Source organism: Gallinula chloropus (genome assembly GCF_964237585.1).
Source record: "Gallinula chloropus genome assembly, chromosome: 1".
Taxonomy (NCBI): domain Eukaryota; kingdom Metazoa; phylum Chordata; class Aves; order Gruiformes; family Rallidae; genus Gallinula; species Gallinula chloropus.
In genome coordinates, this window is record NC_140085.1 from 210,807,236 (window position 1) to 210,831,498 (window position 24,263).

At 43.8% G+C, this 24,263-nt stretch overlaps 1 protein-coding gene across 1 annotated transcript in view; it reads right to left on the reverse strand.

Moving 5' to 3' along the window:
* Nucleotides 1-24,263, reverse strand: part of FLT1 (fms related receptor tyrosine kinase 1) — a gene marked incomplete at its 5' end in the record, with an annotated part of 118,829 nt that overhangs the window by 51,674 nt on the left and 42,892 nt on the right. The window contains 2 exons of the mRNA XM_084271146.1: nucleotides 1,311-1,419; nucleotides 12,218-12,332. Coding sequence (XP_084127272.1) covers nucleotides 1,311-1,419; nucleotides 12,218-12,332 — 224 coding nt within the window. The remainder of the gene's footprint in view (nucleotides 1-1,310; nucleotides 1,420-12,217; nucleotides 12,333-24,263) is intronic.

Consider the following 24,263-nt stretch of genomic DNA (forward strand, 5'->3'; position numbering starts at 1 on the left):
GCATGTTACCCAATTTCTATATTTATAGATAACTTGCACTTTTTAAATGTTTAATGTATTTTTACAGCTAGTCAGAATATTTAAAAAATATAAATTTTTGGTGCTTAAAAATGGGAAGAAGGACATTTTTCAAAGAGGTTTTCTTCCTTTTTTCTTTTAACCAGATCTAGTGAGTGTGCCTCTACTCTCATTTGATATCTCTCAGTATAGCAGTAGAATGAGTTTCACTAAAATCACCCATCAGAATTATAAGCAACCGACTGACAACATAAAACAGATAAGAGAAAGCAAAAATTAGTTGGGATACATAGAAATTATTTTTCTCTTTCAGCTTCAAGATTATGATTTTGGGATTCAAGTATCATGACATCTTAACCTTTTTGGCTTTTCCCATATTTTCAAATTAATTACATTTCTCTAATGATCTACCCTGAAAGTTGCCATCAGCCTACATGCTCAATGAACTACCACTTTGTAAACAAAACCAAAACAAAATCTTTTGCCTGAAAACAAATCCTTTGTAATGGCATGTGCAGGCATTATGATGCTAAATCATGCAATAGTTATCCTCAAAAACCCATTGTGGGTTTTTTTTTTTCAGTAGTTCCCAAAATTAAACATTTAACAAATTGTTTCTGAACCTGAAAACATCTAAACACACCTAGTAATGGAAAAATAACTGGAAATTTATGCATATGTGCAGCTAACACAACGAGTTTTCTCAGTGTCTCATAGCCCAAATGACGTGCAAGGTGTTCTTTCTCAGAAGATGTAACAAATCTTTTTACTTTACACCCTGCCACTTTTCTACCTACAAGCTGCTGTTGTCCCTGAGAGCTGTGAGAGGCTGCCCAGGTACCTCTGGCATCCCTCTGGCACCATGCTGCCTGCAGAAAGTGGCACGGCTCTGGAGATCTCCTGTGAGATCTTGTGAGATCTCCTGTTTGGCAGCAGGATGAAGCTGTAGATACAATCAGTGCCACACATGAAATTGGCTTGCTGGTGTTTTAAAGTACAGCAAGATTTCACATATGGTGTGACCACAAAGGGTAAGTGATTTAAAAGGGGGAATTACAGATTGCTGTATTTGTGAGCTGTTTGTTTCATACTTGATGGAGGGTTGAATCATTGACAAAATCTGGTGGCCTTCTCAGAAATCCATATCAGCTACTCTGAAAAACCCTTCCAGGAGCACCCAAAAGCATGGTATGAGCATACAGCTGCACATGTTGCAGCAGTTCTCAAACTGTGGATGAAAAAGCCACAACAACTGGGAAACACATTTGGTTCTAACGGGGACTAGATCGTACCTGTTACGATAAAGCTGACGTTTCTTTCAGCTCTTCCCACTTTATTGGATGCCACACAGCTGTAGATTCCAGAAGATGTGCTTTCAGCTACAACAAGAGTGCTAGCAGTCTGCAAAAGAAAGAAGAGGTTTAGATCTCACTGGACCAGGAATAATTAAAGCTTCCCTTTTCTTTTTCCTTGGGTGCCATTGACAGTCCCATGATTCAGCCTCTCCATTCATTCAGTGATGGGCACCACTGGGGCCATTTAAAAGAGACACTATTATATATAGTTTTGGACAGGGTGGAAGAATAGCAGAAAACAAGGTCCTTGGGAGACACATATATTGTGTCAGACATAGTGTTGGCAACACAACTAGGGAAGGGATTGTCCCCATGTACTCAGCCCTAGTGAAGCTGCATCTTGAGTACTGTGCTCAGTTTTGAGCCCCTCACTACAAGATGGACATTGAGGTGCTGTAGTGTGTCCAGAGAAGGGCACGAAGCCAGTGAAGAGTCTGGAACACAAGTATTATGAGGAGGGGCTGAGGGAAATGGGATTGTGTAGCCTGGACAAAAGGAAATTCACAGGAGACCTCGTTGCTCTCTACAACTCCCTGGAAGGAGGTTGTAGGCAGGTTGGGGTTATCCTCTTCTCCCAAGTAACAAGTAATAGGACGAGAGGAAATGGCCTCAAGTTTCATGAGGGGATGTGTAGGATGGATGTTGGGAAAAATTCCTTCACTGAAGGGGTTGTCAAGCACTGGAACAGGCTGCTCAAGGAAGTGGCTTAGTCACTATCCCTAGAGGTGTTTAAAAGCCATATAAAAGTGGTGCTTAGAGCCATGGTTTAGTGGTTGTCTTGACAGTGCTAGGCTAACAGTTGGACTTGATGATCTTAAAAGTCTTTGCCAACTAAAATGATTCTATGATTCTACATTATCAGAGTCATTATAACCAAAAATCTTTTCAATGTGTCTTTTAGGTTGATTTATCTCCTACTGCTGATGTAATGATGTTACAAAACACAAAACATCACACAATGTGGTTTACCTGAGATGAGCAGCCTGTAGGGCAGCCAGACTGCAAAGGGAACAGGTGAGGAATCCCTTAGGCACTTGGATAACACTGGGATAAAATGTGTTTGATTTCTCTTTAATTTTTTTAAGTTAAGTGTCAGGTGAGAAAGGACAGGGGGAAAAGAGATGTTTATTTGTCCTTTTTGGGGAATATTTTGCCTTCTTGGACTTAATATTTCTATTATTAAATTATGTTATGTGTTTCTTTATGTTGCATTCTATCAACATCTGAAGTGGTCCGGCACATAATATTTTCATAAATTAATATGACATGCAAGACGAGACCTTGGAAGGCCAGGGACCCACAACACCCAATGTGCCTTTAGGAAAAAAAACCCACAAAACCCTTGTAATAATAAGACAAAAACTTCATGGTGATAGAAAGCCATGGTCTAATGGCTTGGGCAGTAAGTGAAAGAAGAAACTGATGCAGAAACAACTGCGGTGTCATTCTAATATGGAGCTGAGACATGGGGGATGCACATGGGTCTCAGCAGTGCAGCGTGCTCTCAGATACAACTTAGTAGCTTAATTTTCCATCATTCTGTCTCCATTTTATTTCATCTGTAAAACATGTGGTGACTGGAGTTACAGGCAGCGCTGGGACAGTGCCGAAAGGAAATTTCGTGGCCCTGGAATCCTCTTGTTTGGAATTATATGGCTTCTCTAAAAACCTTCAAAATATTTTTTGTGCAATTAATACATTCTTTTAAGTCTGCCTGATTGCTGTAGTCTAGAGAGAAGCATAAGAGGGTGAGACAGTAATAAATAAGGACCAGTTATCTGCATTTCCACATAAACAATGGCTGAACATTTCCACTGCTTCTATGTCTCCTACTCTGAGACCTCACGGCTATCCCCAAACTCCTTGTTGAAAGTCTAAATAATATAGATCTTCTGTTTTACCAAAATATTCTTTAGTAGAAAGAGTATATTACTTGAGCAAGCTGAGTGGAGTCACTTTGGTTGATTTTGCTTATTTGTTTTAGAAAACTGTCCTATGGCAAATTCAAGACTGCTTAGTGATGCCAATATTACCTCTACCCTGTTAAGCTGTCTCAACAATCAGCTACCTGTCTGCTAACAAACTACACCACATTCCCAGCTAGAATATTTTAGGTCTTCTGTGAGATGAAAGAGGCTCAGTAATACCAGACAGATAATTGCAGCCCTTAAAAATATCACCCTGTTTTGCTAAATTCAGTGAGTTGGCCTCTACAAACTCCTAATTACAATGTGACGATCCAGCCCCGGCTCTGTTCTGTCATTCTCTTTGAATTCTTTCCAATTTTAAACATAATTTCATAAAGTATGGACACAATGCCCAGTGGCAGGATTCCTTTTATCAACACTAGCTCAGAATAGAAGGGAGTCCCATAACATCTGCCAAAGGAATAAAGTGGGTGGTTAAACACGGCTTCTCTCATTCCAGACTTTCCATAGCAACTTAACCCAGGTAGGAACAGTGGCCTAAAGCACACAGTGAAGGAAAATGAAGCTCTTACTCTTTGACTCTAGGGCATCTGTCTTCATCCTACTACATCCAGAACTGGAGCATTTCTGAGCCTGAAATACTAATGACAATTATTCCTCCCACAATTAGTCCAATGGCTTGGGATTTTTTGGTTTTGTTTGTTTTTTTTGGTGTAATATTGTTCTAGTTCCAGCCAGGCCAGAGTTAACCTCCCCAAGCAGCCAGCACAAACTGTGAAAAAACTCAGGCACTAATATTTAATGAAAACTTGCACACCCTGTTTGAGTTTTACTGCTCCAGCCCACTAAGATGTGATTATTACTTCCATTGCACTGAGAACACAACATACAGTTACACTTAAGCAGTGTGACTGCAGTTACTGACCGGAAGTTATGGATTATGCCTTTTCTTGCTTATTAAAGGACCCTGGAGAACATTGCTCAGCACTGAAATTCAGTGGTTTACACTGATGCTTTTCCTCAGCTATGTTTTGGTTTTGGCCAACTTCCACTGTCCCAAATACTCCTCCTCTAGCAAAAGCTGAGGATCATTCCCAGCAGCCAACTTCCATCCAGCCAGTATCTTTTGGAGGGCAAGGGAGATATGAACACAGGCCTTAGTGGCAGAGAGCAGCTGCTGGTGTGTTTACTTGACTAAGGCAGAGAACGCCACAGCGTCTAGGAAAAAGCAAGACTGTCTTTGCAACAGAACGGACTACTTCAGGGACAATATGTCTCTGCAAAAGTCTTTTAACATATAAATTAGTCATAAGGAAAAGATAACATCTCTTTAAATAGTTTGTGAGCCCTCCAGTGGTGCAGTCTGTGTTCTGCATTGTGGATGCCAGCCAAAACCCACCAGAGAGAGTGTGCAAAAAACTAAGATGGCATGTTGTCATTCGCTGAGCAATGATGGCTGTATGCAATCATTTATCACTGCATTGTCCCTCTGTAGAGCTATTACTGCAAAAGGAGCAAGAGAACAAGTTCACATGGGCTTTTATCACGTGGCTTCGCAACACGATTTCAGGCTCTGGATTTGCAACCATGTTGTGTAGAGAAAAGCCTGAATCCAATTGCCATGATCAGACAGAATGGGGCCAATCCTTCCTGGCACACCAGACACAGAATCATAGAATCATAGGGGTTGGAAGGGTCCAACCCCCCTGCCAAAGCAGCTCCCCAGCTCATATTGCACAGACAGGAGTCCAGACGGGGCTGGAATCTCTCCAGAGATGGAGACTCCACCACCTCCCTGGGCAGCCTGTCCCAGGGCTCTGGCACCCTCACTGGGGAAAAGTTCTTCCCCATGTTGCTGTGGAACTTCCTGTGCTCCAACTTGCAGCCATTGCCCCTTGTCCTGTCTCCACAGAGCACTGAAAAGGAGCTGGCTAATTCCCCCTGCATTCCATACTTCAGATATTTATAAACATTCATAAGGTCCCCCCCTTAGTCTTCTTTTCTCCAGGCTGAACAGTCCCAGCTCACTCAGCCTTTCCTTTGAGCATCACTGGCCCACAAACTCCATATTCCACCAGCACTTTGGTTCTTTATTCCTCCTTTCTGTGCTCATCATCTCAGCTGAAGCACTATGCTTCAGGCCCATCTCAGAGCCAGGGGTTAGGAAAGTAAATCACATTAAGCTGCTGCTTCTGCCCACAAGTAAAAGAAGCACCAAGCAGAAATCCAAAGAGCTGGAAGAGGAAATTGCTGGTTTGCTCATGGTGGAAACTGATGAGAAAAAGGTAGAGGTGGAAAGAGGGTGCAAAGCAACTGGCGTGACTGTTGTGCTTGGAGCCAGGGTGGTCTGGTCTTTTCCCTGGAGGGTCTGCTTGAATTTCTCTAGTCTCAAAGAGTTTGGATAGAGGATTCTCACTGCTTCAATTGATGGTCAAGAAGCAAGAGAAGGTTTCAAAAAATCGTTAGTGCCTTGACCCTTCCCTTACTCCTGGGTCTCTGCAGTCACAGGTATAAACATATTCCATCCAGAGGTTGCTGTGCTAACTTCTCTGAACAGGCCATACATTTGAAAAACAAAATATTCTCAGTATTTATTAGGTTAGTGCCAGACTGCCAAATATTGTCAATACCCTCCTAGTTATGCTTTTAAGAAAAAAACTATAAAAAAAAAGGGAAGTATTCTCTCCTCACTTCCTTGGATTTATCTTTGGTTAAAGGAATAATATTTAGGAAGACCCGTTGGCAGTACACCATTGGATTGGTCTGCTTATGTCAAAGACATAGGATGGGCGTGCCTCACATGCTGACCTGGAACATCAGTGCAAAACAGCTTCACAACAAGCTTCACCTTCAAGGACTGCCACAGAAGAGACACCAAAAGATCTTCAATAGCAGGAGATGAACACGTGGAGCAGAGCACCACTTTCCCCCGTGGGTCAGACAGGCAAGTCACTACCATTAGCAAGCAGAGCTGCTGTTTCCTTCTGCATCCTGTATTGGTCCTCTCAAAAAGGCTATGAGACTGCAGGCAGCAGTTGACTCATAAGATCACACTACAGACAGCTACACCATGGACACCCCCTGCCCTCCTTCCCTGGGGAAGGTACAATGAAGCAGTGCTCAGTTCTTGCCTCCTACACACACTGAGGGAGGGGAGCGGTTTCAGGAGCTGGAATGAGCCACAGCTCAGTGAGGCAGATGCCAAGTTCTGCTGGTTTTAATCTCACCAAGGGCTTGGCTCAGCTGGCACCTTCCACAGATCTGCTTGAAAGTGTTGACAGCGTTTCTAGTAGCACTCAGGAAGGCCCCAGGAGAAGTTACAATGTGCTGAAAAGAGGCAAGCTATGCTCCCATGGCTATCTTTAGCTTGACTTCCTAGGAAGATGACACTCTTTGTCTGTCCATCTGCCTGCCAGCCTGTCCATCTGCCAGTATCCTCTCCTCCCTCATTGCCCAATTTCAACCAAAACTGACAGACAAGCTAGCTCATAAGATGTCATGCATTTCATGAGAACCAGCTGTTGAGCAGAGGAGAAAGATGAGTATGAGTGGTGGTGTAGTGAGCTAAACAGCTTTCTCTTCTGCTTTGGGTTCAGATGGCCAATCAGCACAGATGCCCTGGCCAGACAGCTGGCATGTGTAGGGACTGAGAACAAACACAACACATGCTTCCTCAACTCATCAGTAACAGAGACATGAAAGAGAGCTAAAGTTTTAAGGCTTGGCATAGAAGATGCAGGAGAGATGGACCCATCCTATTTTGCATTGTCAATTTTTGGTCATGTCCCAGAAGGATAGACTCTTCTGATTATCTTGCACTCCACCTTTACATTGGACAGCCAGAGTTTTTACCACTACCCACAGTCAGCACGTGCCAGGTTGACTCATTGTTGCCAGCTAAAACAGAGAAGGACAAGAGCAAGACTAGGTTTGGTCTTGCAAAATCTTATTACGGGTTGACGACTTTCCAGATTTTCCCTGAAGTGAAGCAGTTTTGTCACTCACAAGTGACTGTTAAAAGGGACCATTAAAATCTTGTTTCGGTAAGGTATTTATGCAGTGGAAAGCAAGGGCATCCATCCATTCACTCACCACCTATCTATCCACATACACGTACTTGTACACATACACCTGCACCTACAGATGATAAACCATGACTTCAGGCATTACTGTTCTTTATATGCAGCTCCTGGAAGCATGTACTGTGACACAGATCAAGCTTTTTTTGATGCCTATTATTGCCAGTGGGACCCCAACATTTGCTTGCTAGCAAAGCAACCTTCTGTTTCTTTTCAAATTCTCAAAAATGTGTCTCTAGTATTTTATTTCCCTTAAGCAAGGGGGTTTTGTCCCATTCCCTATTACTTTTTCTTGTCCTCAGCTGCCCTTCTGTCTGGTGTATCCTTCCCCTGGATTTACAAGAAGGATGTGGAACTGTTGGAGAGGGTTCAGAGGAGGGCCACAAGGATGATTGTAGGGCAGGCTGGAGCACCTGCCCTACAAAGAGAGGCTGAGGGAACTGGGCTTGTTCAGCCTGGAGAAGAGAAGGCTGTGGGGAGACCTCATTGCAGCCTTCCAGTACCTGAAGGGAGCTTATAGGCAGGAGGGGATTCGACTTTTTAAAAGAGCAGATAATGGCAGGACAAGGGGGAATGGACTAAAGCTAAAGGAGGGAAGGTTTAGATTAGATCTTAGGGGGAAGTTTTTTACAGAGAGAGTGGTGAGGGGCTGGAACAGGCTGCCCAGAGAAGTAGTAGATTCCCCGTCCCTGGAGGTGTTCAAGGCCAGGTTGGATGGGGCCCTGGGCAACCTTGTGTAGCTCCAGGCCTGGAGGTTGGTGTCCCTGCCTGTGTCAGGGGGGTTGGAGCTCTCTGATCCTTGGGGTCCCTTCCAACCCAGACCATTCTATGATTCTATGATATACCATCCTTTGTTCTTGCCCGATACCTTCTACTCTCTCTCATCTGAACTCGCCTTCTTAACTCTCTTCTGTGCATTCTCCATGCCCAAAATCTTTGCCCACCTCTCCTGCAGCTCCCTGTCCCTTGGGTCCCTGGCATGAGGAGCTCTGACTCTTTCAAAGCTGTTGATAAACAAATATGGGCACATATACCTGATGACTACAATGACTACAACATTTTATTGCAGATAGTTCACAGGTTGACATTTTAATGAATAATAGCGGTCATCAGTATTAGTCCTGCATTATATATAGGAGTTAACTTTACACAGGGACACTGAGAAGTGATGAATTTTAGCAGCTGAATGACAGGAGAGTGTCTATGACCTGCTTACATGATAAGCCTAAGAATAGCCCTTTGCAGGAAATCACTGAAACGTCCCACAAAATAAGAACGAAATCTTTGGGTGGGGGAATCAATCACTTCAAGAGTTGTCTTATGATTAGCTATTATTATGCTACCAAAGTTTTTTCCATTATATCACCCAAGTTTCTCAATGTCTGTTTAGAAAGTCTTAAACGGAAATGTTACTAAAACACTGTTGTTGTCACGGTTTCTCTGCCACCAGAAGAACAACGTTGCACAGGCTTCCGGCATTATTTTAACTGACAGACACAGGGTTTGAGGTTTTTCTAACTTTAAAAATATACTCGTGGCTACCTTGATAACCACAGAGAAACAAACAAGCCATCAACCTACCAAGAGGAAAGCCAAACTGGAGGAACTCAGATGTTCCACACACAGAAACTGGGTGAAACTGGCACGATGTCTTTAAGCAAGGTGAAAAAACTACCTCGACTGCTAAAAAGAAACCTTGTTCATCTCTTCCCCCGACTGCAATAATCTCATCTTGCAGTCACCCCCATTTCTCCTTTCATGTTAACCCAGATGTGCAACTTTTTAAGTTTCTTCATCTATTTCCTACTGCTTTGTCTCCTGTGTCTTTGTTGTTTCCATTGAGCTTTGAGGTTGTTTTCACCAGGCTTGCTACACTTGGATGTGGAAGTGGGGTAGACAGTGTTTAGATAGCAGGGCTCCATTGATGTGGAAGTCTCTGGGCAAGCTGTCCATAGCTGTTTGCAGTAGCAGAACTGCTCAAAGTAGCAGTCCACTGGAGCCAGACACTTGTGATGACGTGCTGCATTCAGTGAGCACAGTGCTATTCACAACAGCCTTACAATATCCTGGCAGATGAGGAAGAGTTTTGTCAGATCTGTCTTCCTTTGAATTTGCTCTGGGACAGAGAGAATGACTCTTGCACTGCAGAGAGTAAAAAACTATAGACTCTCACAGGAAAAGAATAAAATTTAAAAAAGAATAAAAATCCTGGGTGCTCTAGAGCAGCTGTGTGTGCACCAATCATGCAACTCCCAGCTTGACCAGGGACCCAGGCTTAGAGAGCATTTTCTATTCCTAATAGTAATTCACCTGTGCTGGAAAAGTTATGGAAGAGCAGCAGGCATGAAGAAACCTTAGAAAAGCTGTGAGAAAACTTCAGTAAAGAGATTGTTTAACTAACTTCCCCTTACCCATAGGGATCAGGAGGAATAAAGCAATGCAAGGTAAGACCTTTCTTAGCTGAACTAAACAGCATGATAAGGAATACCAAGGAAAATCACTGAGGTTTCTGCAAAACTTTCCATGTAACACATGCAGAGATCATTCCTTGGTTCATTTCTGGGCACATTTTTTTTTACAAAGGGCTGCTTGCCAAAGACTTCAAACAAAACCTGCAGTTCTCCTGCAAGGACCCATTATTAGTATCTCCCTCCAGGGAGGAATTTATTTGCTGTTGACTGGAAGTTGCTTTGACATTTCAGCCACTCCTCTTCCGCTGTCTCCAAAACGCATGGCACACAAAGAGAATGAGGTTTGGTCATTAGACAGCTCCTTCTGCACCCTGTGAGCAGGTAGGACTTCACCTATAGCATGGCTAGGTGCCTGCTGGAAAATAACCGATTCTCATCATCTTTTGTTCATCATTCCCCCTTTGGAATAGACTGTGTCTTCCTGTGCCTGAAATTATTTCCTTTTCCTCCTTCAAATCCCTCCTCATGTCTCAGTTTTCATGTGCTTTCCTATGATAGTCTTTCCCTAGGAAGCTGTTTGCTCCCATCTTTGCCTTGATCTTTAAGCACGTAGGGATGGCCAGTTAAATAGAGCAAATGCCTTACCAGGATCCAGCCTGTTCCCATGTGCTGGAATGGAGCCACGAACACCTGTGGTGCTTTCTAAATAATACAGCAGCAGAAAAAAATGCAGTCCCAGGCCTGATTCTTGGCTGCAGGCAAAGCCCCATTTATTCTGCAGTGTGTGAAAGGGCCCTAACCTGGGATCAATTTTAGTTGTTCCATGCAGAAGACTGAAGGCAGCTATCAAGCAAAGAAGATCCTCTACTCTGCTCTGATGAGACCCCACCTGGAGTACTGCATCCAGCTCTGGGGACCCCAGTACAAGACAGACATGGAGCTGTTGTATTGAGTCCAGAGGAGGGTCATGAAGACAATCAGGGGGCTGGAGCACCTCTCCTATGATGACAGCCTGGAGAAGAGAAGGCTCCAGGGAGACCTTATTGCAGCCTTCCAGTACCTAAAGGGGACCTACAGAAAAGCTGGCAAGGGACTGTTGACAAGGTCATCGAGTGATAGGACAAAGGATAAAGCCTTTAAACTAAAATAGAAGAGATTTACATTAGGTATTAGGAAATAATTCTTCCCTGAGAGGGCAGTGAGGCCCTGGCACAGGCTGCCCAGAGAAGCTGTGGCTGCCCCCTCCCTGGTAGAGTTCAAGGCCAGGTTGGATGGGGCTTTGGCAACCTGGTCTAGTGCAGGGTGCCCCTGCCCATGACAGGAGAGTTGGAACTGAATTTTGAGGTTTGAGGAGACTTCCAACACAAACCAGTCTGTGATTCTGTGATTCCTACCTGCAGTGCCCTTAAGAGTTACAAAAAGCATTTCAGTGTCCTCAGCAATGACAGGCTTTGAACAAGGCAAGCTCTAAAATGGATTATCTCTTGAGTCATTTCTGTGACAAATTAAACTAGTCTGTGAAATCAGATGCTGTGACAGTAGCATGGTGTTGTGAATCTTCTCCTGAGCAGCTCTGTAGCACAGACTGCCCAACCACACCTAATCAGTCTCATGTCTAACCCAGGGAAGCGCAGTTAATCCAGGGCAGCCTTTTGGAAACAACTTCATTTAGAAGTTTTAATTGATGGAGATCCCTCCACGGCCCTTGGCAAGCTAGTCTCATTCGCCTTCTCTTCCACATTAGACAGCAACAGATGACAGACCTACTCATCATTCAGAAGTGCCTGCATCTCCCCATGGCCTATAAAGGAATGCTGGACTTGGACTAGACACTTAATGTTTAGCCAGTTAATGCAGCTGGGATGAAACCCACCACGCTGCCTCTGACTGAGATCTCACTTTGCTTCTGTAATCTGGATTCATTTGGCCCTTTAATTATTTTATTGCAAGAAAAGATCTGGTCATCTAATAATCTAGGACCACATCTGTGAATCAAGTCTCTAATGAGAATAACTTGTTTAATTCTCAGAGAAAAAGAAAAAAAAAAAAAAAGCCACCAAACAAACCCCACAGGAAATTGTGTAATGTCACAAAATGAAGCAAAGATGGCCTGGAACCTTGCCCTCATGTTTCTGAGGTGCACCAAGATATTACTGATCATCTCTAAGAAAGCAGATGTGGTGAATTCCACTGATAAACTCTCCTGGCATGTCACTTACCTTAATATGACCGCATGCAGAAATAAGCACATCTCTACGTCTCAGCAGATAAATACCAAGTATGGCAGTTATTTGCATGTATGCAGATCTTCAAATCTAAACAATATAAAAATACTGTCTCCTTTACTGTAACCTCGTTAGCATCTTACAGTGCCTTTCCAACACACACTGACATACAGAAAGGTTATCTGCTCACAAGAATCATACCTTTTTTTTGCCCTCTATTACAGCCGTTCGCTCAGTGATGCTCTGGATCCTGTTTCCTATGTTGCTGCCAGCTTTCAGGAGGAAAGATCCTTGAGTATAAGAGCAAAAGCCATGCCTGAAGACAATAAAAATTGAAGTTTTATTGATTTGGTGATAGAGTGAAACACTGAACATATAAGACAAAGCAATACTTCTGGAAACTGATCCGTCAGGGAAACTGCAGGTGCTCTGATGATCAGGCAAGTATAGTTACTTTTCATAAAATCTTGAGGTTTGGAGCTTGATGAGTGCATCTACTTCCACAGCCCCTCCTTGAATATTAGCTCTCTGGAGTCAGCGTTAGCATTTAATCCACTGTGCCTGGGAGGTCAGAGTTTACAATCTCAGCCTAATTATAAGGCTGTGCAAGACCAACATCCCATTTCCAATATTCCTGTTTTCAGCCGTGGTTCTGACTTGGCTTCACGTGAGTTCATATTGTCTTCAGCCTTAAATTCAAGAAAAGTTCTGTTCATTTCAATATCCATTCCATAATATATTGGATGCAATTTCACTATGTGCAGGCTCTTTTTGACATCATGAGAAATTATGCAAGCTCTTATTTCTGGATGTTTTCTTCAGTTCAGTTTACAAAATAGCAACATACCAATACTGGATTGAAGAATTACAACACACAGAGTAAAAATAACCATAATCCTGCAAATTCACAAAACAAAGTGAAACAAACCTACACCTAATTGCCAAAGGGTTTTAAACGTTCATTTAATCTGATATAATCAAAGTCATGTTAATGAATCGAAATCTCAGGGAAAAAATGCTTTAGCCTTACGCAACAAATTGGCTTCTACTCAGAACATTCAGGTGTGGTCATGGTAGAGCTAATTTGTTTCCCAAAGCATAATTTGGTACACATGGAAATAAACACATTGGAATGCTTCTTAAATGCTGCCTGTCCTCATTCTTCTTTGAGGATATCTAGTTTTGCTTTTCATCTAAAATTTACTTGTTGCTTTTTCAATTCCAGCCTCAACAGTAGAGCTTAACCCTTCAGTAGGGTCAAGCTCTTTCAAATACGATACATTCCTTTGATCTTCAGTGGATTTGAAAGATAACAACTGTACTATCTGTAATCAAATAGTTCTGACGTGTATCAGTTGCTTGAAGAAGTGATCTTTAAAGCCCAGTGACTGGATAACAGCATGTGATGCAATCCCAACCAAAGTAGGTTCATTTCCCTTCAGCTAACTGTGCAGTTTGCTTGAACTTTGGTTTATTTATAATATCAGTGGTACACTAACTTTACATGCTTGTTTTTAGTTGTGCAGCTTTGAGTCAAACTGGCCAGTGTCTTTGCAGGTATTACAGCTGAAAGACATAGAATCCTAGAATCATAGAATGGCATGGGTCGGAAGGGACCCCAAGGATCAGAGAGCTCCAACCCCCCTGCCACAGGCAGGGACACCAACCTCCAGGCCTGGATCTACATGAGGTTGACATCATGATACATAAACTAACTTGGTCTGTGGTCATTAGAACAGATATATGATTGTCTGCCCAGATTTCTTAACATGCATTGAGAGGCTCAGTGAGCTGAAGAAGCCAAAAACCAAGAGCAGGCCATGGTCATTCATGCATGGAGAGAGGACGGAGCAATAGCATGGCAAGAAAGCCTTATCTGCACAACCATTTCTTCCAGACTCCGGTTTAAAAGCCAGTTTCTAATACAAGATTGTTGAGGCCAGGGTGTATGAAAGACAGCTCCATTAAGATATGTTGATGGGGAAAAAATGGTTAAAATTTGGTCAGAAAGGTAGATGCCATTTACTTTGTACAGTTAATGCTTTAAGAAATCTGGTTCCACAACAAGACTAAAACATAGCAGACATGAGAATGTGGGTAAGATGGTAACATTTCCATGCCATAGCAGACACCAGAACCTGTTTCTGTGAAGACAGGACAAGGGGCAATGGCTGCAAGTTGGAGCACAGGAAGTTCCACACCAACATGGGGAAGAACTTTTCCCCAGTGAGGGTGCCAGAGCCCTGGGACAAGCTGCCCAGGGAGGTGGTGGAGTCTCCATCTCTGGAGAGATTCCAGCCCCGTCTGGATGCCTGTCTGTGCAATATGAGCTGGGGAGCTGCTTTGGCAGGGGGGTTGGACCCGATGATCTCTCCAGGTCCCTTCCAACCCCTATGATGATTCTATGATTTCATGTTGCCAGCACTGTGGGCACACAAACAGGCAGTACCAAAGACATATACGTTCGTGTGACTGGATATTCTGGCTATCTCTATCCAAGAAGACAGAGACTCTGAAATATAATTTCATCCATACTAAAAATTTTTTTTTCATTTTTATCCTTTTGAACAGATGGAAACTGGAAACTTTCCTCATTGAATGAATTTGTTTCTTTGTTACAATGCTGAAAAGTTGTGCTCTTTACTATGAAAGACATTACACAGACAAATATTTGGTAAAGGACAGAAAAAAAGTGCAATACATCTTCAGAAACTACTTGTGCAGCTCTGAAAGGCATCTCCAGTCTCCTTTGTGGCAGATCTGGAGCCTCCAGGCTTAGTTATTATTATACTCTTCTTCATAATTCCTTGAAAAACACTATATGTATTTAGGTTGAAATGTGTAAGGGATGAGGAGGGTGTTATGCATTTACTGATGGGGTGTTTATAACTCATTAATACAATAATACAAACCACCATCATAATTACAATAACATCACAATAACAAGAAAAGCACATGTAAAACACTAGATGAAATATTAGCCCTGGAGACACATATGTGAACTCTACTGACTTCACACACCATGCTATCTCCAAACTGCTGATTATAATGTTAACTCAATTGTAGTGGAAAATCGAATACTTTTAATAGCTGTTGTCCATGGCTTTAATAAAAAAGGAGTCAAAATCAAGCTGAGAATACATTATCCAGCATCCCACAGTACACAGCAGATGTGAGTGCTGTCGTACACTCCATGGTCTGCTGGCTCAGCAAACATTTACAAAGCTGCTGCAGCGTGGCTGCCAGGCAAAGTCTAGGATGAGACTCAGGCTCATCCCTTTGGATGCAGAACCAGATGCTTTCTCTCCTGAGCTGCCAAATACTCTCACTTTAACCTCAAAAACACTAACACAGCTAAAGGACAGAGAACACAAGCCACCTCCAGTCTTCTGAGCTGGTTACTCAGGCTAGTACTTGGCCATCCTTGATGCTGCCAGTGATGCCACGTGAAGCCACTGCTTAAGCCAACAGCATTGGATAGAAATGGGGAATGGACAAGTGGGAGTGATTAAGGGTCCTGCCTCTTAACCTGACTTCAGCGTTTGTAACAGAGAAAAGGCTCCCCTGAACTAAGATGTAGTCATCAAATCAAATGTTTGTGCTAAGCACAGATGCTTGGAAAGAAAGGAAAGAAAAATGAAAATATAAAACTCTGGCTGGGACCAAAATGAACAATCATCTTCCTGTTAATTCAATTGGTGTTTCATTGTGGGTGTCCTCAGACAACATCAGCTACGTATGTTTGTGTCTTATAAAGAAATTGTAAGTTACTTCAAGCTAGGTGCTTGGTAAAATAGCCAGGGTTTTCTATTTGTAGCAAAAGTCATCTGTCAAAAAAAAGCCATCAGCTAAATCCCACTGAATTTTGTGTATCTGAATCTTACTCCAGATACCTCTGGAGCTCATGAATTCCTGAAATGTTTTGTTGTGGGATGAGCTTTGCATCATCAGGAAAGCTTACAGCAGGGTTACTGCCAGGTTAATGAAAAAGCACACAGTGTGCAGAGAGACTGATAAACAACCTGTTATCTGCCAGCACATTTCTAAGAACTTCTTACACCTGTTTCCCTGCAGACCCTTTCACATCCCTGCTCTGTGGGTACAACTATGCATGTGCAGAGAGCCTATATAATAAATGCTATGGGGGGGTGTGTGTGTGCAAGTGTGTGTTTGTAAACATAATGCAACCTCAGAGAGAGGTAATCGGACTCCTCTGTCTCAGTTGAGCAGGGGGAGAAGCAGAGCAGCCAGGGCTCTCATCCCCTAAGCAGTGTTTTCCATATGCCTGCGTGCGTGCTTGCATGCGTGTTGCCGGTGCGCGCGCACACACGGGCGCGCGTGCGCGGGCGGGCACGCTTCGTCCTTTGTGTCCACAGCCTGAGAAACAGGCTGCTCCTTCCCAAAACCAGAAGCTGTAACTTCTCCTGCGGGTTTCAAGGTAATCCCAGAGCGGGGGGAAGGAGGGGCGAGAGCGGCTCTGCCCGGGCGCTGGGGGCTGGGGAAGCTGCCTGCAGCACAGGGCGAGCTCTGGCGGCAGAGCTGCTGGCCATCCTTAGCTTTGGGAATTTACACTTCGTTGGAAGGGATGGGAAGAGGTTTATGCAACCAGAAGTAAGTTCAGCTTTGTAAAAGGTCTGTGATGTGCGGAGCTGGCACCGGTGGGGGCCCTAGAGAAGTGGCCTGGGGGAGGGGAGCCAGACTGCTTCTCAAGAATACATCAAGCCCTTGAGGAAGCAGAGTGTGCCATGTTTGAAGATGCAAAGATAATCACAGTGCTGGGAACCGTCTTGTGTAGCGGAGGAAGCCAAACAACAAGAGGAAAGCAGCATATGCTCCTGATTTCGCACAGGAAGCTAGCAGCACCTCCTGCCAAAGTGAGATAAGAAAACTCCCATGGCCTATTCTGGACAAGGCCATGGTTATCAACCTTAGCTTCACACTGTCCTCACTCCGCTCCGCAGTCCGCTCCCTTTCCTAATGAGTTTCAGAGCCCTCACCTCTATTAGCATACAAGCATGCCAAGCACAATAGCGTGGTGTATTTATAACTATCGACGGGGAAAAGTTTCCAGGGTAAGAGTGTACTTCATGTCATCTTGATTTATTTCACTGAAATCAATCTACAAACCAGCTCCAAGCTAAAGGCATGCCTATGAAACTACTGATCTCAGAAGAAAAGTGGGTTTGCTCTCACCCCAGTGACTCGCAGTGGAGAGTAGGAGCTGAGGTAAAGGATTTGTCTACTTATTCATTTGACTTTATGATACAGTCCTAAGTGAAAGCCCTAGACCCACCTTGTGTTCATACCCATCTTCTTCCCCATCCTGCAGTTCTGCATTTGTAGTTCAAGCATTACAGCAACAAACATCAGCAGAAGAACCTTGATCTCCATACCAGTTGGAAAAGCACTCGTCTTCTGTCTTCTCACCTTCTCCCCAGCCAAACCCTCCCATGTGATGCCAGAGGCCACTGCAACGTTTCCCTCCCATAACATCCCATTCGCTTCTGTAAGCATTCCTCTTGGCAAAGCCTCCATCACACTCTTGTTTCCTGAGGTAGCGTTTGGCAGTTGCACCAGTACTAGGAGCAGGAGGAAGCCATCCTGTCACTGATGGTGACCACTTTTGAGTGTGATTAACAGCAGGCACAATGTTTTTCTCACTAACTATCCTTTTTTTAGAGCAGTGATCCATTCCTAGCAGCACTGGGGCAACATTATTACAAACTCAAGTTGGGCTGACTCACGTCTTTCAAGAGGCAGTGGTGACGACATTAAGACAGGAACTCTGGATATTCCTGGAATTGTAAGGAATATATAGGAACTGTTTTCCACTTGGAAGTTATTAAAAAAAAATAATCTGAATTGCCTGCTCCACACCTTGGCGTCCAGCACCATGCGATTGGTAGCACGGGGTTGGCATAGTCACTTGTCCTGGGGAATGTTGCATCCATTTGAGTCAGGAAACAGAGAGGGAAGAGAGTAGCAGGGAGCATGTACAGGTTGTGAAACGTGCTTAATGGGGATGGAGGGGAGGACGTGTGCTGGCCCCCCGCCAGCGTGCTCCGTGAGCGTTGGCTGTAATACTATAATGTGCTTGTCCATTAAGGAGCTATGGTCCAAGTGTTCCTGCTCTGGGTCAAAAATAATTGGTTAGAGGTTGAAATGCCAGCCCTGCTGCATTCAGTGGCAAAACTGCAGCCAGCTGGGAGTTCGTCCTGAGCACCTTCCCTGATGCACAGTCACACAGAGTATGTAGGTTAGTGGGGCTGTGAGGAAATCTACAACTAGTAGGAGTTGGATACCATTTACATCGTATATCATAGTTTATTTATATTCATTTGAGAGCTTGACAAGGAATACCAAACAAGAAGTCCTGGCAAGACTGGTGCAGGTTCTTCCTCTGCATGTCTCATTCTTCAGCCCTTCACCTCTCTGCTATCACTGTCACTGGTCTCTCTTGCTGTCCACTGCAGTGTCAACATTGGCTCATCAAGAACAGACGGAACATCACCAGCCCAACTCACTTCAGGCATGCTCACCACTCCCAGAGAATGTCAACTGTCCATCACCCCTTCTTATCCTTGCTTTCCAGTGTGGGAGTGAACATGTGATCAAGTACATCAGACACTATTATCTGTGCTGAGAAGTTATTCACTGCTGAGCTGCAGAATGGAGAGAATTTCTCAGTGGCCTCAATGCATTAGAGGCTAGTTTGAGGTCCTGGTGCAGTGCTCAGTTGCCAGAGTGAGGATTGAGCTGGTTTTTTGTTTGGTAGCATGTTCTCTGTCCCCTTTGAGAAGAATACTTAGAGGCAGAACACATTCTCTAGGGGAGATCCCTAATGTTCTGAATGCTGTATCCTCCTGGTGAGCATCTTTGAACACAGTAGGGTATGTAGCACTCATGGTCTTGTTGCACATCACCCTGGCTCTATGGAAAAATAGATTTTTGACAGCTGTACACTGTCTTTTCTGCTATTATCTACAATCAACCAGATAAATGGATCGTTTTTCCCTCTCACAGTCATCCTTTCCAAACATTACAGCTTTCCCTGAACTACCTACCCCAGTATGGTACCACAGAAAGCTGAGTGATCTAAATTATCTCAAAAGAAGCACTAAGATCAACAGCAGTCTTAGCTATCCCACTCTTCATAAGCCCATGCTCCCATTCCCACAGAAAAAACAAACCACCTTTACATCTGCACACCTGAGAACCACTCAACACTGGCTATTTGCAACAGAAAATGCAAATGTCCAAGGCTGATGATCGCAAAACCCCCTCAGTACTTCAAACCCCTGGCCATCAGGGAACATAACAGTATTTGAAAGTAGTTTTTCAATTTTTTTGCACATCCTGAATACCTGAAATTTTCTCACCTCGACTTGGTTATCAGATCTCTTTTGCTTCTTGACCCCCTGTTTCCTGCTTCACACTGCTTAACATTCTTCACGGACACAGAATACCATCAGGTTTCAGCCAATCCTTCCTTCCTTCCTTCTTGCCCGCCTCCTTTCCCTCCTTTGCTAGACTGCAATCACTCTCATCTCCCATGTGGTCAGTGTGACTCAGCCTCCACTTTCTCTGAGAGTCCCAACCATGTCCTCCATAGAGGAGCTGGAGCTACAGATTTATGGCTCAAAGCATAAGGTTTCCATAAGCACTTAGACCTTCTTGCTGGGGAAAAGTGTTTTATTTTAATAGTCTGTGTTGTAAAGTGTTTGGTTGAGCAGCCAGAAACCTAAAGAGAAAGACCATGAAACCTCTACATGCAGTATCTACTCCTTCTCTCTGTTTCCTCTATTTCCAAGTAAATTTCCTATATGCAAAGTCCAAAATATTGTTCAGATCCTCACAGCATAAGTTATTTTCCATGCAGAAATCACTCCCAACAACTCACTCAACATGACCTCCCATCTGTAGCCTTACAAGATTCAGGTATCCAAAACACTTTTCTTTGCTCTCCTGCCTGAATCCTCTTGGGTCTAGAAAAGAGTAATTTTCACTAATCTATTTCCACAGTCCTTAGTACTCCTTGCCTTGCTGACAAGCAGGAAGCACAACTAGCACTCTGCATTTTCCAGTGATTAGTAGGGGAGACAAACGAGCTATTGCTGCACTGAGGCTGTTTTTCAAGATGGTTTGTTTTCAGCTTCACTGGAAGTAGGGGTCTGAGAGCAGTTCTGGACTGACTGGAGTGAGGGACTGGAAGGGCAGGCAGAAAACAAGGAAGGGATGAGAAAGAATGGAGGGAAGCATTTTTAAGGAGAGAGGGGAGTTGATTAGAGGGAAAACAGGAAGAGAAAATACTGACAGATGTGGATAGAAGACCAAGGATCCATCTACCCCATATCCTGTCTCAACAATGACCATGAGCAGATGGTTGGGGATGAGTAAGAGCAGGACTAACTTCAGATACTTCCTCCTAATACTCCCCCAGTTACCAATTATTGTCAGCTCAAGAACTGCCCATGATAGAAAAAGTTTCTAAACTTTAAACTAGTCTTCCAAGACTTTATGCAAACTCTTCAACTCCCCAAAATCTGGCAAGGAGTTTCACAGATCTGTATGATCTCCTTTTTTTCTGTTCTGGATTGTACCTCTCCTGGCTTCATTTAAGGGCTCCTACTTCTTGAACTGAAAAAGCCATACACAACTGATCCTCAAAAATCTGTGTCCTTCACAAGTCTGTAGATCTCTATTGCATAGCCCCCAGAGCCATCTCTTTTTCAGTCTGCAGAGCCTTGACCTCTCTCCTCACTCACCTCTCACACATTCCTCTCATTCCCTGAAATGCCTTTGATCCTTTTTGTTGTGCCCCTCCTGGTGTGCCTTCCAGTTTGGCTGCATCCTTTGAGATGAAAGGATCAAAACTGCTCATAGTATAAAAGATGTTGGTAATTTATGGAACGTGGAATTATCACAGTCTTTCCTGGTAATTCCCAACAATTTGGTTTTTGAGCTGATGATGATTGTGATGGCTTTCACAAAACTGTGTATCATCACAGTGCTCAGATCTCTCTCTGTGGTAGTAATGATCAGCCAACAGCCTTTTCACATGTACAGCCTTTTCACACTTACATTTTACACATGAAAGTCAGATTGTTTTTTCCTATGTACATCATGCACATCTCCTGTCCATGAATTTCATCTGCCACTTTATCACTCAGCTACCCAGATTCATTGTTCTGTGTTTCTTCACAATCAGCCCTCATCCTTACAAACCTGAATAACTCAGTATCATCAAGCAAACTCTGTCACCTCCTTACCACCTTTTCCAGGTTATTTCTGAACATGTTGACAAGTGAAGAGCCCAGCATCAGCTCCTAACAAACTCCACTGGTCACCTCCCTGTGCTGCAAGAACTGACTGTTCCTGCAGCCTCTAGTGTGGGTTTTTTTTTTTTAACTGAGTACTTTTTATGAGTGTAATCTTACCTCACATGCCGTGTCTGTTCAAAGTCTTCTGCAAAGGCTTTTTGAAGGGCTTACACGTGAAAGGGAAAAGGATGCTAACCAAAGTTTGTATATTTTTGTAAAAGGTGTGCTCGAGCCAGTAATAGTCACCCATTCATAATCACTCCTAAGCACACACAGAGTTTGACCTGCTGCCTTCCTTTGGCCAAGAGCCCCTGCTTAGTGCAGGAGCAGGTTTCTGGCTATGGGCTGGGACATCCCACTGGCTTGGGCACCGCCAGCGTGCTTGCGACGTGCAGTCCCCACGTACAGCTTGTGACACGCTTTAGTTTCCATGGGCTGGGCCACAGGGAGTAAAAGATCAAGCAATGACATCCAACCGCCTGCATGACCCTTATGTGTTCTTCTTTAAGGCTGGGTGTCAGACTGTCCTTAGTAAAGACAAGAAACCACCCTGTGGAGGCGACAAGAGGGAAAAAAAAAGACAGGGGGAAAAAAAAAAACCCTGCCCAAAGAACAGGAAGTGAAAAACAGATAGGAGAGTGAGGGTGAGAAGTGTCATACTAAGCAGAGAGGTCCTGACCATCTGGGTGTCACTGTAGTCCTTACGGTTTAGGTTTGGTCAATGACCAATTAAAGAAATTACGTGGGCAACTTAATGCATTTTTTGTCTAGAACATTTTAGAAATAGACGTGGAAAACTTTGATTTGAAGTGGTTTGGAAACTAGCAATACCAAAATTGAGACCTTAAGTTTCTGGTTGAGCTAAGACCCGTAGTGAGACCGTTTACAGCTTGCAGAATAAATTCATCAGTACATCCGCTGCGTCGCCCTGAGGACAGACTGGGGCAAACTGTAGGCAGTGTATAGCATGTATTTGTCAAGCTTATTTATCCATGTGTATATGCCAGGTCTGATTTATGTGGCATTTTGTAAGTGTAATGTGAAAAAGCATTAAAAAAAATCCAAAATACTGACTGAGGACAAGGATACAGTCCTACTAGATGTTTTTGGAGGACTGACTTGTGGCTCACAGTGGTGGTGCAGAATGAGATGCTTCAGCAGATTGCTTGTTCAGGCTGAAGCAGATCAGATGCTATTTCACTCCTCTCTCTTGGCTTCAAATTCTCTGCAAGTCCATGCCACTGCAATGAACACTCATGCCTGTTCCTTGGCATTTTTTGAAAGATATGTGAAGAGCACAGGGTCTGATTTTTGTCTATGCTTATCTATTTCCCCAGCCATTGTAAAATAAGGGAATAATTAGCACATGTTTTCACATACCCGTTTTAAGTACCTTTACATAACTAGACCACTGCAAGAGGATTTTCTTGTAATAGATGGAAGCAGCCAGATCCTCAGCCAGTGTGAATTTAGAGCTGAGGATCTGGCCACATGTCAAATTAAACAAAAACATTTTTGAACTACCTGTTTATTAATGGCATCTGACCTACTTTTACCAGCTCTAAGGATGCAGACTTCCCCTTCCTGAAAATAGAAGGTGGCATGGGGAACAAAAACAGTCGCTGTGGACAAACTAATGGGCATCAACGTTTGCAGGCATCCCACAATTAAATTTGGGTGGTTCAGCACATTTCTAATTAAGTACAATTAACATTTGTTCTTTACTTGTTCATTTTACATACCTCACTGATGTTCCAAATCTGGTTTCCCTGATAATCTACCCAAGCACATCCTAACGATTCTGCCTTTCAATCCCTTATTAATACACTGACATAAACAATGCAGAAATGCAATTAGACTGCTATGCACACACGGGCTGCATCCTCTTCCCCTGCAGCCTGTGGGACTCTGGCCATACACTTTCACTACGGTAGTTTCGGGCTTTCTGCATCTCCGGGGGAGTTTCCAGTTTCCATTTTTTGCCTCCCTGAGATCCATGACACACTCCTCTTCCTCCTTGTGCAGTGCTGGAGAGCTGTTTCTGTGGGAAATCATTCACATGACCCTATCTCCACACTGCAGACAAGCCTCGAAGGGTGGCAATATTCCCATCTTACCACTCCATGTTAAACCAGGAGTGATTCCACTGTGGAGCACGGACCCACATCAGAGCATGACAGACGTCATGGTTTCCCTATTGGCTCCTTAAAGCAGCACTACCACCTTAGGTTATTCCTGCACACCCCCTAGTCCCTGCTGCCTGCTTCTGTCCTCATCTTCAGGTATTCAGACACTTCATTCCCTATCGCCTTGGTGGTAAACACAAGGGTCTACCTCATACCCTGACCCTCTAGTCAAAGTGGCAGAGAATCAGGTAGTGGTTTTTCCAATGACTTTGTTTTTGTAGGGATCTTCACAATATTGTCATGTTTCTCTCTCCCTCCTGCACACACACACACACACAGAGGAAAAAAAGCCAAAAGAAAAAGGAACCCACAGACTGATGTAACAGTAGGGTCATAAATTAATAATCTGATATTTGGTTTGAGACTAAACAAAATTGCTTCGGAGAGAGGGGAGACAGCGAGGTGGTGGGAGAGCTGGAACCGTCAAGATAAAATTTCAGTGTTGCAAAAGGCTGCAGTTCCTGAAGGGCCATTGGGTCAAGCCTTGGGAAAAGCACACTGAAGATCTCTCCTGAACTGCCCACATGGAAACGTCCAGAAAGAAGCGGCTCCCAAACAACACTGCACAACCACGGAGGAAAACAGTGTTTCCGCAGAGCAGTATCACTGTCCCACGTGCCTTTCTTGGCAATTTCTGCCAGAGCAGTTTAAGATAAACACAAATCTGCTGAAGAGACTCAGGTCAAGAACCATTAACATCAAGCACGCTCCTGACATGCAGACGCTCGTTCTACAGCCTCA